This window comes from Lutjanus erythropterus, chromosome 18 (assembly GCF_056507025.1).
Source record: "Lutjanus erythropterus isolate fLutEry1 chromosome 18, fLutEry1.hap2, whole genome shotgun sequence".
NCBI classification, from domain to species: Eukaryota; Metazoa; Chordata; class Actinopteri; order Lutjaniformes; family Lutjanidae; genus Lutjanus; species Lutjanus erythropterus.
In genome coordinates, this window is record NC_139334.1 from 31,623,175 (window position 1) to 31,641,159 (window position 17,985).

Here is a 17,985-nt window from a genome sequence, read left to right on the forward strand (position 1 = left end):
GATCACAGGGAGCCACTGGAGAGGGGCAAACAAGCGGCAAGTGGCCCCTGAGCTGCAGGTTCCAGACCCACGGTTTAGGTTTTATCTCAGATCGGTGCTAAAACAAACTGCCTGAACTGAAACTGAAAAAAGAAACACAAATGACAGTCGGTGACACTAAAAAAATGTCTTTTTTTTCCAAACTATTAACAGTTTAAAATATAGTTTAAAGTCTATGTTTCTACAGTGCCTCAGAACACAAGTTTCGCAGCCACTGATGGATTTAATACACACTTTGAAGGTTGAGGTGAAGGGTTTGCAATCAACAAGCTCACCAACAGATGCCATTAAATCCTACACACTACTGTGTTTGAATGTGCTCTTGAAAAAAAAAAAAAAAAAAAAAAAAAAAAAAAGAATGTGCTCTTGAAAACTTTCAGAAACTTTCTAGAAACTTTACTTACTAGGTAATTTTGTGCCTTAGGTAAAGCAAACATTGACCACCGCTGCGGCATTTGGTTTTAGAAAGAACTGATAAACAATGTCGTCTTGTTGGGGTGCTGCGCTTAGAAAGCAGTGACAAACTACATCATTTGTCACATAGTTTGGAAATACCTCCAATAATGTCAGAAAAAATTATTACACTTTCATGAAAATCAAATTAACCTTCAGGGTAAAGAAGCAGAACAGCTCCACTAACGGGAACGAAATAAACTAAAACATTGATAATTCACAACAGAAATAAACAGACAGGCCTGGCAGACTGAGGACACAGACAGACAGACAGACAGACAGGAAGGTTGTCCATACCTCTATCTTCTTCCAGACATCAGGGTCTTTGTCGTGACTCTGAATGTCCTCCAGCAGCTGGTGCACCAAGGACGCACCTCCACGGCCGTCCACCGGGGGCGCCGTCAGCTGCAGGCTGCGGTCCGCAGACCTCCGTCCCTCGTCCTCTTCAGACAGCAGGTCACTCAGGGGACCGGACTCGATGCTTTCGTCCAACGAGGGAGCGATATCGCTGGAGGAGGTGGGGCTGAAGCGGCTGACGAGGTTTCGCCTGTAGGGAAGCTGTGGCGGGAGAGAGGTCGTCATGGAAACACGTTTCAGAATTTGTGGTGTAATCTGATTGTAATCTGTAATCTGAAAAGATAAAAATCTTTTGTGACATACCAGCGGTGGCATTGGAGACGGATCGTCCCCACTCTCCCCTACACTGCTCCCGTTGTCCCCGCTCTCCCCTACGTCCCAGTCCGGGTTGAGCTCCGTCAAATCCCAGTCATCCACGTCCTGCAAAGCCTCCTGGGTAGAGTCACAGCCACCAGGCCTCTGCAGGACAAAGTTCCAACAAAAACATCATTACTCCTCGTCATTATGATCATGTGCAAAAATTAATCAGGTCATCTTTTTATAGACTTATGAAAAAGATTCGACTGTGGACTGACCAGTGGGATGGAGTGAGCCAGACTTTCCAGTTTCATGGCGAGCATCTCCGTCTTACGGAGCTGAGCGGGAAGAGCCAGGAACTCTTCTGACCCGTACCAGTGCTCCCTGTCTGGGCTGCTTTTGGATGAAACCTGAGCCCCCTACCACAGAGGAGGGGACGGACAGAAACTATTATTATTATTGTTGTTATTATTATGTATGCTATCATATTGTTTATTAATCTTTGGTGTCCCATATTTGCTCCTTATGTATTTACATTGCACTAGATGCTAAACAGAAAAAATTCTACTTATAAAGTCAACATGAGCAGTGGTGTTGTTGGACAGTAAACATGCTGATTTGCACACATTTGTGTTGCTATGACAACCAATATGTGTAATTGTTTGGGTAGTGGACCAGTGCTAAAAGTTGGCATCGATTGCTAAGTCAGATTTGTAGTCTCAGGTTCTGTAGGGAACATGTAAACTTTTTTAATGGGTCCTGGTTTTATAAATGAGGCCCCTGTCCTGGTCACTGCTAAATTGTAATGCAGACTAAGTTTGTAAAATGTTTCTACTGTCTGAATTCAGAATGAGTTTGTGTCGATCTCCAACCTGCGTCTGTCTCACAAGACCTCACACAAACACACAAACTTTTAACACAAGCTCAACTCTCCAAACCCCCCCGCCCCACTCCCCCCAACAAAACCAATCAGCTCTCACCTTCTGACCCTGCCGCTTCACGATCCACACCGCCGTCTTGCCAGGACGCGGTCGGGGGTCTGACTCCTCTCCGGACGCCTCCAGGTCTGAGGAGAGGAACTGCTCCCTCATGGGGGAGGGCAACGAGGAGTCAGAGTCCCCCTCACTGTGCGCATGTGTCTCCCTCTGCGTCCTCTCCATTTGTTTTGATATTTCATCCTGAGACACCGGGTCCTGGAGAGGCAGGGGGGCGTCGGCGGTCGGCCCGGCCCCAGATGAGCTCCTCTGGTCGGTCGGCTGCCTCTGTGAGCGTCCTCCCTGTCTGGAGCTCACATGGTTTCTCTGGAGGTTGCGGTCGTTCATGACCTGTTTAGATGAAGAGAGTTTGGGTCAAAGGTGAGATTTCTAAGGCGGTCGTAATTTACTGAACAAATTGATGAAAATAGAAAGTACAACAAGACAAACATCAAACCTGATTGGGTATAAATACATTTAACAAAACTCTTCTGTAAGGGCTAAGGGCCAAGTGGTGGAAAAAATGACAAAACCAGTCCAGTTTGGCTCGAATTATAAACGTTGTTCAAGAGAACGTATGTAAACTTAGAAAACCAAAACATACTCCTCACAATTTTCCACAGACTAAAGTAACGTCTTCAATTTGCTTCTTTTGTCCAACCAACAGTCCAAAACCCAAAGACTCTTCATTTACTGTAATAAATGACAAACAAAGCAGCAAATCCTCACATTTAAGAAGCTGCAACCAGCAAAAGTGTGATATTTCTGCTTGACAAATGACTGAAATGATTTATCAAAACAATTGGCAAATAATTTTCTTTTGGTCGGCTAATTGATCAGTTGACTAATCTTTGCAGAACTAAACCATACTTAGTTTTTCATTAATTAATCCATTCATGCCATGTTTCTATAAAAACAATGTTATGCACTGTGAAATAAACAGAGCTAATTAAACTAGAATGCTTAAAACCAATATGCACAAGTGTTGCACTAGCATCCGTTTCCTCAGGGCTACGAGCTGTGAAGTGAGAGAAGTTTCCACTTCAAAGTTTTCTTTTATGACATCCTCAGTGTTCCTCAACATAAAAACACAAAAAATGTTTCTGTGGGTTTATATTATCATCAGTTTGAATTTTTCCACCTTCATTTTTGAGAAATCTTGGACTTGACTCATGATTTGGACTCAAGTCAGACCCAAGTCACAAATTTGATTACTTAAGACTCACAACCTGAATTAACTAGCGTCAGCGCTATTCATTCCCAGCATGTCAACACTTAATTCACCAGATCCACTTTTTTTGTACCATTATGACAGCATCCAATCAAGTTTCAGAAGAGAACCATGAAGAATTTGCACAAAAAAAGGTAAATCAAGGCCAAATGTTAACATAGTAAGCTAATGCTTAGCTAATGTTAGCTTGACAGCTAAGTAACTCTATAGATCATTGAGGCTGGAAACTGTTACATTATGACCTGTTTAGGACAAGAAACTCAAAAGACTTAAGAGTTGTTGAGAGACTTACCTGTGACATGTAAAACAATTACTTGTTCAAACTTTTGGTAAATGTTAGGACACCAATAAATCTTTAATGTGTTCATATTTATCCAGTGTTGTATCTTAGGCTCTGTCGGGGGGAGTGACTATGAAAAACTTGCTCAGATTTGTTTCAGAGCATCAAATGAGCAAAGCCACTTAAAACAAATTAAAGTAAGGATCCCGACTGAAGTAGAAATCAGTAGAAATTTTCTCAGATGCATCCAGATTTTTATGATAAAAAGACCCTGGAACAGGTGATCCTAGTATCCACACCCACAGTCCCCAATATACCCATATCATGTCATTTCTACAAATATATTACAAAAATCAGGGGCTTAAACACTTTAAACAACTGAATATCTTTAAAGTCTTTGTCTACATGAAGAAAATAAAGTTAAAGTAGAAGAAAAAAGAGTGACCAACCTGTAGACTCTCATAGGACTGTGAAACATTTTCTGGATAAACCGAGTCCAGCTCCAACCAGAACTTGGAGCGGTCCGGAGGATCCATGAGAGAGGGGGTGCTCCGACTCAGCTCGGCCTGGAGCTGGAGCCCAGAGACCAGACTAACCTTCCTCAGTCCTCCCCTGGAGTCCTCCGCCCTGCCTCCTCCGTCTGAGAACAGGGCGGCTCTCTTGGGAAGGGACGGCTGCGTGGGCGACACCTCGGTGCTGTGGCTCACTCCCTGCAGGGGGCGCTTTGAGCTCTCGCTGTGGTTGGGCATGCCACATTGCATTGTGGGTAATATTGAGGGAGAATGGTTGTGGTTTGTTGTGTCAGCGGGCGTGGTGAGTTCAGGTAAACTGTTATTGAGTTTGTGGTTTGAGAGGCGGGGTCCTTCGCTCTCCTCTGACCCCGGTTCTGGATTTGAGCCTTGGACTTGATCAAGCTCCTGGGAGGGGTCCTTGCCGTCTGGCGCAGTTACCCGGGTCTCGGGCTCGTCACCGGGGCTGTAGTCACTCAACTCGAAGGCGGTGATACCACAGTCTAAAGAGAAGTAGTCCTGGCTGCAGCGGATGGTCAGCTGACCACAGTCGTCCACCTCCGTCAGAGCGTCCAGACGAGTCTGGAGAAGAAGAATTCATCACGTTAATATTCTGTGTTTGACATCATCAATAGCCTTGTTTCTAAATACCCGTCAGGTTTATTTAAAGTGAACTTTTGAAATGTCACATGAAAGACTAGGCTACGCTAAGCATGGCTGTAGACCAAAGATGACAAAGAAGAACGCAAAGATGATGAAGAAGAAGAATACAAAGATGAATAAAAAGAAGACGAAGAAGAAAAAGATGAAGGCAAAGAAACAAAACCAGTCTTCAGGATTTTTTATTTAATTGGGCATGATGAAATTATTCCGTCATGGGACTGTTGATGCTGACAGGGAAACAGCTTCTTCCTATTCATCCTCTCCTCTCAAAGTCAGTCATTAAACAGTCAGTTTTTCTGTTTTCATCAACTTTTTCTAATGCAATACCTCAAAACGCACATAATGCACATAAAAATATATTGATTGGAAACCAACCAAAAGCAACCAAAACAGAAATACTGTTGGTTTCTCTGATGATAAAGATTCAGACATTTATGTTCCAGAAACAGTGTAACCACATGCTTAACGTATGGCCCTATAGAGGTAGGTGTGTGCGTGTGTGTGTGTGTGTGTGTGTGTGTGTGTGTGTTTACCTGGTGCTGGTCCTCGCTGAAGGCCTGCAGGATGTCGGTCTGGCGCGTGAAGTTTCCGTTGGAGTCCTGCAGGCCCTGCAGCAGACGCTCCTTCAGGACCAGAACTGAGACTCTGAGCTGATGCCACAGCAGCTGCACTGTCCTGGAAACACACGAGACACAACACCATGTAGTGATTTAAAACCAATAAATCAATCAGATATCAAACTTGACAAGCATCAAATGACAATAAAGGAAACAGGACTGCAGCTGTGTGTCAGATTCCCTGAACTGTTTAATAATATGTGCAGTTATGGACCTCCAGACTCAAAAATGGTTCAAGTTTTACTCAATAATTTGTAGGTTTATATATTCATTCCAAATTTCATGAGCAGATGTTATTTGTTTACCCTATTTTTTACTTTGCATGCATTCATAGTCCTAGTTTGTCCTTCCTGGCATGACAAGAAACATTTTGTTAAAGCTTTAGAAATCATCTAAATGTGTTGTGCATCACTTGCAGAAATGTTTAATTTCTCACACTGATGAAGTGCTGACAAAGTACAGAAGTTCAGATGTGAAAATTACTTTAATATACAAATCAACAAAATATAAATAAACATAGTCTTGTGTTTTTGTTGAGAATGTTTTCTATAGAAGTCACAGAGATCCGCTGATCCACATTCAATCAGAAAACAGTGAAAACAAACCCACAGAACCCTGAACCTGTGCTGGAATATAATGACAGCATGATGAACAACTGTCCGGTGTCCTGTGAAGACTCACCTGATGTCAACAATGATGTTGACAGAGTAGGACAGAAGTTTCAGGGAGAACTCTGTCTCCAGCAGGGCGTGAATCTGCTCCACATGGTCCGAGATGTCCTCACAGATGTCCTAAAGTCACACAGACAAAAATAACATCAGCAAAACCACAAAAAGTGATCAAATCTATAAAACAATGTCTCAGGATTGATACGGATTGACACACATGAAAGTCCTCCCTGATCAGAGAATAATAGAATATACATCTGTGAGAACCAGTAGAGAACAAAAACATGCTCAGCGAGCTGCAGCAGGAAAAGCAGAAGTGATGAAGATCTGCGACGTCACGTTTCCATTTTTAAACATGAGTCAGTTACATGTGGGATCACTTCCAGGTTTATATGTAAAAACATGGAGGACACGTCCTGTCTCCCAGCCAGGGATCAACACTGTCTCCATAAAACATTTATCCCAGACTGATGTTCGTGGACTAAATTGAGATGCTGTAAACAGACAGACAGACAGACTCCAACAGGAAACCACTGAGCAAAAATATCAACTCTGCCATAAATTCTACCTTTATTAAGCTTATAATGTTGAGTGTCCTATAAATGTTTTGTCCTCTTCAGTTGCATAAATGAGGAGAGCAGAATAATGTTTCACTTGAATTGCTGGTCATAATAACCCACATTAAAAACACACAACAGACACACCAGCTGTAGCTTTTTTTTTTTTCTTTTTCATGTCAGAAAAACAGAATATGAATTAGGCCTGTTCCCATCAAATGTTTGTCAGCCTCCAATAAACCTCAAAGTCTTCTTCAAGGTACAAGAAGATGAAGAAGAAGAAGAAGAACCAGTTTTTCATCTGTGCAAGAAAATGAAGCGTGGTCTTCAGGAATATTTGGGTTTAATAGCACTTTATCTGAAAGGATGTGCATAAGACTGTCATAACAGCTGTCATGAACATGGAGGACTCTTAATGAATGTTGTCATTAAGTGTTATATGTGTGTGTTTGGTTTTGACACTGGCTGTCATGAGGTCATTATAAGTGTGTCATGAACATTTTCACTGACCTCAAATAAAGTTGTAGATTTTAGATTTGTCATAATGATGTCATTGAGTTTTTATTTAACTGTCAAATGCTTCTGTAACAGTGTTATGATTAATTTTCCTAACTTAAAGTAATGTGGTACCATTTGGTCATAAAGATGTCATTAAATGTCATAAGGCCAGTTTGACAGCAAGATACAGCACCAAGGTGGTTTAGCTTGCAGTTAGCTAATTTACTTGTTGCTAAAGCAAGCTAACTGCTGTCTTTGCTGGAATTTTATTACATTAACATTATTGTAAAAAACTTTTCTCACAGTGGTCAAACTTGAGGAGATTTCTTTAATTTCTTTGTCATCATTCACTAATCAGCTGCATCATGTTTAGCTCTAAACAAATATTATGATGCTCTCACATTCTCACTTTAGAACCATTTTATACTAAACCTGCGAAAAGTTTTTGTTTTGTTTTTGTTAGAAAATTGTTTTGCCGCATTCCCACAAAAAAATGACTGAGGACCAATAAGAAGTCATTGCAGCTTGTGCACTTTTACATTCCCAGTAAATATCAAAATGGAATTAAAGCTGGGCCTTTCTGGCAATAGATAAAGAGCAAAGATTTAATGAAAAGAAAACTTTTACCAGTGTCTTTAATTTTCATGATTTCACTCCAATGAACTCCACGAATCCAGACTAAAATTAGGTGACCTTTTAAAAAGCAGATGACCTGGCTGCGAACCCTCGACAGATACTTTACATCCACCTCCGGCTGCTTGCTGAGTCACCTCTCTGCTCCATGGTGACCTGCCTGAACAACACAACACCTCCCGCTCTGCCGCGGCCCAGATTAAAAGACCGCCCGGCATGTGAGAATGTAGGTCACACATGCTGCCAGATTGGCTCACGGTAGCTTGGCTAACGGTGTGACCTGCTGAGCACCGTTCCAAAATAAATTTGTCACTACTGTAAAGAGAGGTCTGCAGCTCTGCTGGAACATGCCGCCTGCATGTAGTCGGTGTAGATACATGACGACTGCAGAGCACACAGAGCTGCTCGTGTCACGCGTTCGATACAGACCACGGTGAGAAACAGGGAAATAAGCAGAGGCCACAAACCGAAAATAATCTACGGGAGAAAAACGGTGGTCTGCTAGAATTTTTCTCAGTTGGGCAAGTTGTAATGATTCTTTCACGGCACAGTCGCCGCAACCGAGCGGAAACAGCTGATAGGTCATGCGAGTTACATCAGTACGTTTTGATTTCCCATTAAATGCATTCTTTTTATTTTCAATAGGCAAAAAAAAAAAAAAAAAAAAACTCGATCAAGCAAAGAAACTTTTGTTTTATCAAATTTCCAGATCATGGTGTGATGTAAAAATATGGGTAAACTTTCTCATTTCTCATTTCTTGTTCACTTCCTTTCTCAGAATAAGTTGGAAATATTTATATCAGTCTCATGTCTGTGTGTTAAAAACAGAACTGTAGTCAGGATGTATTTAGCCTAGCTTAGCATAGCACACAGCTGTATATAGATTTAATAAACAAGAGGTTATGTTTTCCCTTCTTTCTAGCATTTATGCTAAGCTAGGCTAACCACGTCCTCCACCTCCATACCTACTGTTAAGTGTGTTTTACAAAGTGTGTAAATATTCCTAAAGAAAGCATTTTTTTTGCTGAAATTTGCTAACTTTTCTCACAATGAAACATTCACTAATCAGTTGCACCACATTCAGTCTGTCACACTGAGTTGGACCGGAGGTGACTGAGTGTCTGCTGCGTTCTGGCTCTGGATGACCAAACATGAGACGACTCTGGCCTGCATGTGTCTGACAGATTTAGGGATTTATTTAGATTTAGAGTCAGCTCCGGTCAGCAGCATGTGAGCCAGCTTTGAGCCAGTTTACATCATGAGACTGTCATGAGTCTAAAAACCAGGCCTACTGTAATTAGGATGCTGACGCGCCAAAACCATGGATGTATTAAGAGCCGGACTTTGGTGTGTTTGACAGAAACAGTTCCTGGCTTCAGGGTTATGTGTCCCACTGTATATGCACAGTTGAGTTTCTCACACTTTCATTGGGTTGCCTCATCACGTTCTGGATAAGTTATCCATCCATCCATCTTCAACTGCTTATCGCAGAAGTAACAGTTCCAGCAGGGAACCCAGAGTTTCCTCTCCCCGGCTACATTAACCAGCTCTGACTGGGGGATCCCGAGGTGTTCCCAGGCCAGGACAGAGATATAATCCCTCCACCTAGTCCTTGGTCTGCCCTGTGGCCTCCTCCCAGCTGGACGTGCCTGGAACACCTCCCTAAGGAGGCGACCAGGTAGCATCCTTACAAGAGACTCAAACCACCTCAACCAGATAAATCAGCAAAACCATGACCTAAAAAGTTGTTTACGAACCTAATCTTTGTCTTAAACCAAAGATTAAACTTACAGGAGACCTCGCAGCTGACTATAACTTCAAACAAAGATGATTTTTTATGTCACAAATGTCTTGGGCATCTCTGAGCCCAGGATGCAGTGACGGTGTTGCAGCAAAGTAGTGCTAAGGGGTAACTTGTTTTGGTGGAAGATTTGCACACTGGGAGACGAGCTCTGGCATTAAAATGACTACGTCACCACAAAAGAAAAGGTGGCAGCTGTTAGCTCGTTTACGTTTGTACTATTAGTGTCCCAGCAAGGGCTGAGACGGTCAGCTTGCCGAAGCGTGCGCTGCTATGTCCTGCAAAACCGTGCATCTGACACCCTACTAGCCAACTAACTTCATACTGTAAGTGATTTTTTGGATCCAGCACAGGAATGTGTGCCAGATGTTGGTGATGAATTCACCCCAACCCAACGACGATATCATCCATCACGATGTTTCACTGTGGACACCGTCGTATGCTAATGGTAGGCATCGCCCAACTGCATTTGTAACCATATCTCTCATTTTCTGTCACATCTTCATTTTATCTAATAAAGCAAAAAGTGCACAAAAGGCACTCCACTAATAAATATTGTAATATTAAAAATGGATCAAATGACTGTCTGAAAGTATTGGTGGTGAAGCCACCGAGAATTCTCCCAATGCTGTGAGGTTTTTGTTTTATGGCACATTTTCTGTATAATTCAAAAAGATTCAAATGAATTCAAATGCATTATGAGTTAGTTAAATTATTTTAGAAGTTGACTTTTTGAAATAGTGACAGCCTTAAGAGCTACAGTATGAACTTAAATGCAAAAGTGTATTTTATCTCCATCTGGCCACTGCACCAGCTGAACAGACACTCATTTAACATTTAACTCAAGGAAACAGTGAAAGGAAATGTTCTTAAAGACCCCAAAACCAGTACGACAGGCCCTGCTGGCTCGACTCTTCATCTCAGCTTCCCAGACAAGAATCGCTCTCATTGGTCGACCATGTTTCTGTACTTGTGTAGCTGCGTCCCCGAAGACATTATTGAGAGTTCGTCAAATCTTTGTCAATTAGGAGGATCTGGAGTGAAGTGTGTGTGTTTCTTTCAACGCTTTTATCTCAAAAGTGAAGCCACTGCCTCATCAAAAGGCCCGCCGGGAGATCAAGAACGGCCCCGAGAGAACAAGTGCAGTTACAGTAGAGGGGTTCCTAGTTAACACACTGTCCAGGAAACACACACACACACACACACACACACAGAAACACACACACACACAGAAACACACACACAGAAAACCTGACACACAAGTACGCACACACAGAGAGCTCAGGTAAAGTTAAACATACTGTACAGACACTAATTCTGACACACAAACCCCAAAAGATACACAGTCCCTCAACCCACACGAAATGTACTTGACTTGCACTAGTTAACACACACGCTTACACACGTGCACAAAGCGCGCACACACTCCGTTTCGTCATCAAAGCGCTGTCATGTCGTCCTAAAACAGTGGCGAAAATGTCACCCGTGTCTTTCAGATGCTTCAATAATTCACAAACAGCTTTAATATGCTAATACAGACACACACACACACACACACACACACACACACACACACACACACACACACACACACACTCAGCTCAACAGAGGGAGCATCTGATTGAATTAACACCAAGTCTGTCGTTCCCATCTGAAGTCATTTGTTAGAAGATCTTCAGTCCGGTCAGACTGCTGAGAGCTAATGAGACCCTGCTGTGTGTGTGTGTGTGTGTGTGTGTGTGTGTGTGTGTGTGTGTGTGTGTGTGTGTGTGTGTGTGTGTGTGTGTGTGTATCAGGGTACAAGTGTACATTGTTTCTGAAGGACATTTTCTGTCCTGGTAACCTGATTTTGTGCATTGTTTAACTTTCAGAGATGTTGCCATTGTGCAGTTGCTAGAAAATTTAATATTACAATATGTATGATCTAACATGTGCAATATAAAGTTAAATATACTGTGACTGTGCAGGTCCATGCTGCATAGAGCCTGGGGCCAATAAACAGGCAGTTCTGACAGATAAAACAGCAGAGGTCTAGTTTGACAGCTTTGTTGTTATTATTATTATTATTTAGTCAAAATGTGAAAACTTCAAACATAAGTCAGTAGCGGAGAAGTGAGATTCCATGTTCTAATTTTGATACAGTTGGCATGAAAGCTCGACTCGACTTTTTTCGTTTTTGTTTTTGCAGAAAAATGTGAAAGATTGTGGGAAAAAACGTTTTTACAACATGCATAAAAATGTTCAGTCAAAAAGTAATAGATGACAGCTGGCTGAGGTTTTTATATCATTCTGTAGCTTCCCAGTCGTGGTCCTCATGTATACAAATCAGAACATTCAGATTTTGGTTGAAATGCGAAGGTTTTCGGGTCAAAATGCGGGAGGGAGGTCGGGCATCATGGAGGCAGCAGGTAGCCACAATATTTTAACATTAACGTGGTGGATGAAGAATTTATTTTCAGCCAAACCAGAGCTGGTGAATGATGAACAGTGGAGAGACTAATAAAGACATTTTGGTGAGTTTTAGTGTGTTTCTATTGAGCTTGAAGTGTGTGATACAGACAAGCTTGTCTCAAAACTTGAAACTTGAATTCAGAAGATGTACGGTTTATTACCAACAACCGGTATAAGAATCCTTTCTTTCTTGACATTTTTGTGAGTTTATGTTGTCTTTTAGATTATAAAAGCTAAGAGCTTGTGAAAGTTGCGACATCTCATAGCTGAGACTACGAGAACATCGGGCTCCTTTCATGTGTTGGGAGAGGAGAGGAGCAGATGGGAGAGGAGGGACGGCATCAACCCTGTAAGTCTACTTCACCGCTTTCTGTCACACAAAACACAGACCTGCAGTCCCATGTTGTAAACTATTAAAGTCTGTGTAAAGGAAAAATAAATGTGTTCTGAGTTTAAAAAATAACCTTAAATATTTATATATTTTTTATAATGCATATATGACAGGTGGTCAATCAAGCAACAAGACCAATAAGAAAACTGATTAGCACAATGTCATAAAGTGACAGGTTCAACACAGAGACACCTGAAAACTTCACAACTCATAAAATCAAAACCTGAGAACAAGATCAGAACTTCAGGGACATTTTCAGATTTCAGATTTTTACATTTGATTGACAGTTGATTAACTTTGAAGGGCTCGTTTGCCGAGAGCGCGTGTCTGTACGAACCCTGCCGGCTGTGCATGAAAGTACACACCAAACACCGTGTTCAGTTACAAGGAACTCATATTTAGAATCACACGACTCTATAATACACACTCAATCTTTCAATATCGCACAGACACACACACACACACACACACGCTAATTTTCTTGCACCCCAGTCACGTAGAGTCAAGACATGACCTGTCAATCACCGAGTCCATACATCCAGCAGGGTTTCTAATTGCCTAAAATCAATCTGAAGCAAGTCGACTCAGGCTTCAGCTCCAATCCCAGCTCACCCTCATCACCGCCGACATCAAGGGCTTCAGCACGGCCGCGTTCAAACCGCCTGCGACAGCTCGGCCTCATCCGCACCCATTCGATCTAATAACCTTCAACTCCTCCACCGCGGCCCATCAGCGCGGCGTGTTTTACCTTGGAGATCAAATACTCTGTGCTCCTTCTCCCCCTGGAGTATTCAAATTAAGCGGCTTCAAAGACGGCCGAGACCCGCTGCCGCGATACAAAGACTTGTTACTGTAATTTTTTTCAAAGTGGTAGCTTCTGCAAAAAGGCTCCAAACTTGGCCTTTTCAATCTGATGCTGCGTTCACGGACGGTGTTTTCTGAGGGGGTTTTCTGAACTGTGTTTCTCTGCTGCTGGACATTCAAACAACCTGAACTCTGCACGGACTAGAGAGCGACTCACGCTGCGTTCACACATTCAGATACAGAGCAGCAGGCCGTCTCAGAGCTGCAGCTCTGTCTGTGAGTTCTGCAAACTTGTTTCTTTACACATGAAGGTCTCTGTGTAAGGAGGCAGAGAAAGAGTTCCTGAATAACCAGTTCACTGTGGAACTGTGTTGATTAAGATTGGCTGAGCCGCATTTAAAGTTCTCATTAAATACTCTAACTCTAAATACTTTAACTACTTTGATCATTGACAACTAACTTAAAACTTTGTTGAACTGCTAAGAAATAAAACACTTTGTACAGACTCTTGGCGAGCAGGTTTCTAACCCAAATACCCAACCAGGCAAGTGAAAAAAAAAAGATGTTTTGGTGATTTTTGATTCATCTATCTAAACATGGACACATGGCTGAGAGAGATGGAGGAGGAGGAATAAAATAGAAAAGAGACATGCTGACAGAGGAATTTAACAGCTGGAAAATTCAGGAAACGAAGCCAGGACTGTGTGATCATCATCATCATCATCATCAGAACAAGAAGGGTCAGAAATACAGTATGTAACTCTGTCATTCATCAAATGCACGACAAAGATGCTGCAAAACAAATGAAGAGTTTACAGGGATTTATGTTTGAATGTCCAGGGAACCCACAGGACGTTGTGCTGGAGAAATAACTCTTGTTGCTCAAGCACAAGATGACGTCTTCAAATGTTTCACCCACAAACCAAATACAGAATATTACGTTTGAAGAAGCCAGAAAATATTCACAAATGATAATTTTACAGTAAAGTCAGTGCAGGTGGTTTATTTTTATATTTTTGCAGAAAATATTCACATTGAAGAGGCTGGAATCAGAGAATTTTATCCTCTTTTTGTTTAAAAAATGACTCGGACTGATTAATCGATTATCAAAACAGTTGCGATTAATTTAATAATTGATTCATAATTGATTATTTGTCGTAGTTCTTTATCTATAATTGCCAATGGAGCAATATAACATCTGCATTTGTCAAAATATCTAATAAATAATCCAGTATATGACAATATATAATATATTCGCAGAGGATTAAGATCACAGACGAGTCCTGCTGACTAGACATCCCCAGGTGATACTAGTCCTGTACGAGTCGGGCTCACAGTCTGTTTATGTTGTTTGGAACGCTGCCGAGGTTGAAAACTGATCCGTTTCTGCATGTGAACGTGCACCAGGCTCACTCATATTTGCAGACTGACAGATGCAGAAAGTAGATTTTCACTGCGTCTTCTTATTGATTTAAATAGAGACAATGTGCTGTGATGCTCTTACATAAAGTGGAGTTACATTTAGTCTGACTCTATTATACATTCATCTTGCTTGAAGAATTAAAGGGTAAAAAAGCTGGAAGCAAAGTTGATTTTAACTTTTGGACCACAGACTGGTTCAAATCCTGCAAAACTTGGAGGGAAATTGGCAGAAATGAGGTTCCTGTCTCTTCTTCTTTTGTTATTTACATGACTGCATGTCCATTAAAATGCTCTGAACAATCTGTGACATTCGTCTGTTTCAACTAAAACAAGTAAAACTAAAAATTAAAACTAATTTTTGTGATGGAAAACTGCACATCTGGATCTCTGATTTCTGTCATACAGTTTTCAAATCACACATATCTTTTAATCCTGAATCTGTCTAAGAACTTTTCATGTGACAGCATGAGAGCAGGAAGCTCCTGAACCTTTAATATTTCTGTTTTAATTTCTAAAAAGTGATCATGTGACAGCTGAGAACACGCTCAAAGATTGAAACAAAGATCACAGACCAAACCTGCACTCAGAAAACTGACCAAACTCTGTGCAGCAGGAGATGAGCCACCCTTTGAGTTTTACTTTCTCTGTTCAGGTGAGAGTCAGCCATCGAAATAACCAACAGTGAGCAGGTCAGAGGTCAGAGAAAGAAAGCTGTTTCTTACCTTTTCACTCTGTTTGACTGCCTGTTTTCAGATCAGCAATTAAAACAAAAAAAATCCAAACGAACAAATGTCCAAAAAGTTTTTTAAATGGTCAAAAGTGTAAAAGTTAGTCTGTACTGTCCAAAGTTCCAGACACACTGCTGCTCCCACCATGCAGGAAATGGTGACCGACTGACGCGCCAACTGTGTTAGTGTGTCTGTGCGTGTGTGTGCGTGTGTGTGTGTGTGTGTGTGAGTGTGTGTTTGGTGACCTGCTTCTCGCGTGGGGGTGTCAGTGTTGGGGAGAGGAGGGGTGACAACAGTTGGGGAGGTTATTTTAGGACCGGCCTCACCCACCCCCTTCAACACACACAAAAACACTCTCACAGTATCTGGGTGTCATTCTTATGATTTTAAAACACACACACACACACACACACACACACACACACAACTTAAAGCTGCTGTGCAGGACTTCTACATTTAAATGAATGTCTGTTCACAAACCTGATTAAGACTATTTTTATCAGGTAAACTACTCTGTATTTTGCAGTATATCGCAATTTTTGAGTCTAGGTGTCTGCAGTAAGACTGTAGAGGACGAGTAGAAGACAACATGTTCACCTCTTGCTTGGTCTCTTTTATGGTGCAGGGAATCAAAGCCTCCGAAAAAAAAAATCAATTTCAAAGAAAAACAGTCAATTCTGCAGCCTCTGCATTGATTTGTTATAAAAGTGCAGACGTTTCAGTCACAAAGACCTTTCTCAAGACACAGCAGTCATAAAGTGACACAGCACTTTATTACAGCCCATAACTGCATGATAGTCCACAGCTGTCTAGAGTCGCATGCAATAATCCTCAACTATCAAAATATTCAACATCTACATACCTCTTAATATCATTAAATGAAGAAAGAAAGAAAGAAAGAAAGAATCAAAAAAAAGAAAAAAGAGAAGGAAAAGAAAATAATTTAATGAGTAAAATTAAAATAAATATGAAAAACTGAATTTCCAAGTATATAATTTGCAGTTTACACAAAGAAATATTAGTATTAATGTATGCTGGGGTTTTTCAAAGGATTCAGGTGACTCAGAGTGATCAAAATATAAAAATAGACGATATTCCCACACTGCTGTACAGGTTTTGACACGATTTATGTCAACCAGCGATGACTGGTTTTTCTGGAGCTGACAAGGGAGCGACTGCAGCAACGGACTAGGCTACAGTTTCTACGGCAATGAGGAGAACGGATGACAAACCTAAGAAGTGAAGCAAAAAGTTTCTGATGCTCCAGAGAGAAAAGAAGCTCTGCAGGATCACCAAACGATTGGTGGAGCTGAAAGAAGGGGCGGGATTGAGGACAGGAACAGATGTTGTGTTTCTGCTGTTGGACAGGTTTGTAAAATACTTGAGTAAACTATGTAACTGTTACATTTAGTTTACCTAAATAATATCTCAATGGGCAGAAGTCAGAAGTTGCTTTTGGAGAGAGAAAGTCATGATGTCACTTGCACAACTTCTGGGTGTCTAGTCTTTATAATTACACATCTTTACAGTCTGATGCTTAAACAATATTGGACTTTAAAAAAATATTACTATTAAAATGATCTTTTAAATTAATAAACATCATACTTGTACTTCATGGCATCAATCAAACAGGATCAAAAAATTATTTGTCTCTCACTGATGAATATTATTCATATTTTTCCAAACTTAGGTCCCATCGTGTCCCACTTGGCCCCTCTGTATCATGAGATTATTTTAGGACCAGATCATCCACCCCTCTTCATACGCGTGCAACAAAAGTGCTTATGTAGTTCCTCTGACTACCAGAAGGGGGAGACAAAAGTCCTGTTCAGTGACTGTTAGTTCTTTCTGTAAAAGTCCTGTGATTATACCGGTATGTTCAACATAACATCATCCTTTTCTTGTTTGAAAAACATGAGACTGAAGGATAAAGAAGAAAAAAGTTTGTTTTTCTAGATTATTCTGAGGTTTCAGTTTGGACAGATTATTATCTAAAACAATGTCACAGACTTTTAACAAATAATCATGTCAGAAAGTTTAGTGCCTCACTGAGAACAGGACCTGTATGTTTTTACAGGATGTCTCAAGTGTTCTGGGAACCTCATGGACCGAACATAAACCCTGATTTACTCAAAGCTAAACAACAAACAGCACTGTCAGAGTCTTGGAGGTATTTATTCTGAGAACACCAACTCTTTCACTTTCTCTTTCTTTTTCCTCACACACACACACACACACACTCTCTTCATCTGCAATGCAACAGCTGCCAGTTGTGACAGCAGTGAGGGAGGGAGAAGGACAGGGAGGAGTGTGAGAAGTGAAGGTTAAAGCTATTTCCTGGAAAGAAAATGTGTTTCATCATTAAAATAATAATAAATGTCCAATCAAGTGTCAAAGCCTGAGATCGAAAGACCCGTCCCCTTCAAGTTCAGCTGTTTTATTCATTCTGAAAAACCACAGGGGCCATTTTGATGTTAGAATTTGAGCTCTTAGCACCAAAAGTGTCTGCTATATTTACAAAAAACAATAAAGTTGATCAGTTTGAACATTAAATATATTATCTTTGCACTGTAATCAATTGAATATAGGTGGAGAATGATTTGTAAATCATT

The 17,985-nt window shown here is 41.1% G+C and overlaps 1 protein-coding gene across 1 annotated transcript in view; it reads right to left on the reverse strand.

Moving 5' to 3' along the window:
• The window catches only part of akap6 (A kinase (PRKA) anchor protein 6), a 219,611-nt gene that overhangs the window by 187,149 nt on the left and 14,477 nt on the right, over positions 1 to 17,985 (reverse strand). Inside the window, exons 3-9 of the mRNA XM_084741771.1 lie at positions 6,102 to 6,211; positions 5,337 to 5,478; positions 4,081 to 4,722; positions 2,127 to 2,471; positions 1,425 to 1,565; positions 1,153 to 1,308; positions 790 to 1,050 (exon numbers count right to left, since the gene is read on the reverse strand). Coding sequence (XP_084597897.1) covers positions 790 to 1,050; positions 1,153 to 1,308; positions 1,425 to 1,565; positions 2,127 to 2,471; positions 4,081 to 4,722; positions 5,337 to 5,478; positions 6,102 to 6,211 — 1,797 coding nt within the window. The remainder of the gene's footprint in view (positions 1 to 789; positions 1,051 to 1,152; positions 1,309 to 1,424; positions 1,566 to 2,126; positions 2,472 to 4,080; positions 4,723 to 5,336; positions 5,479 to 6,101; positions 6,212 to 17,985) is intronic.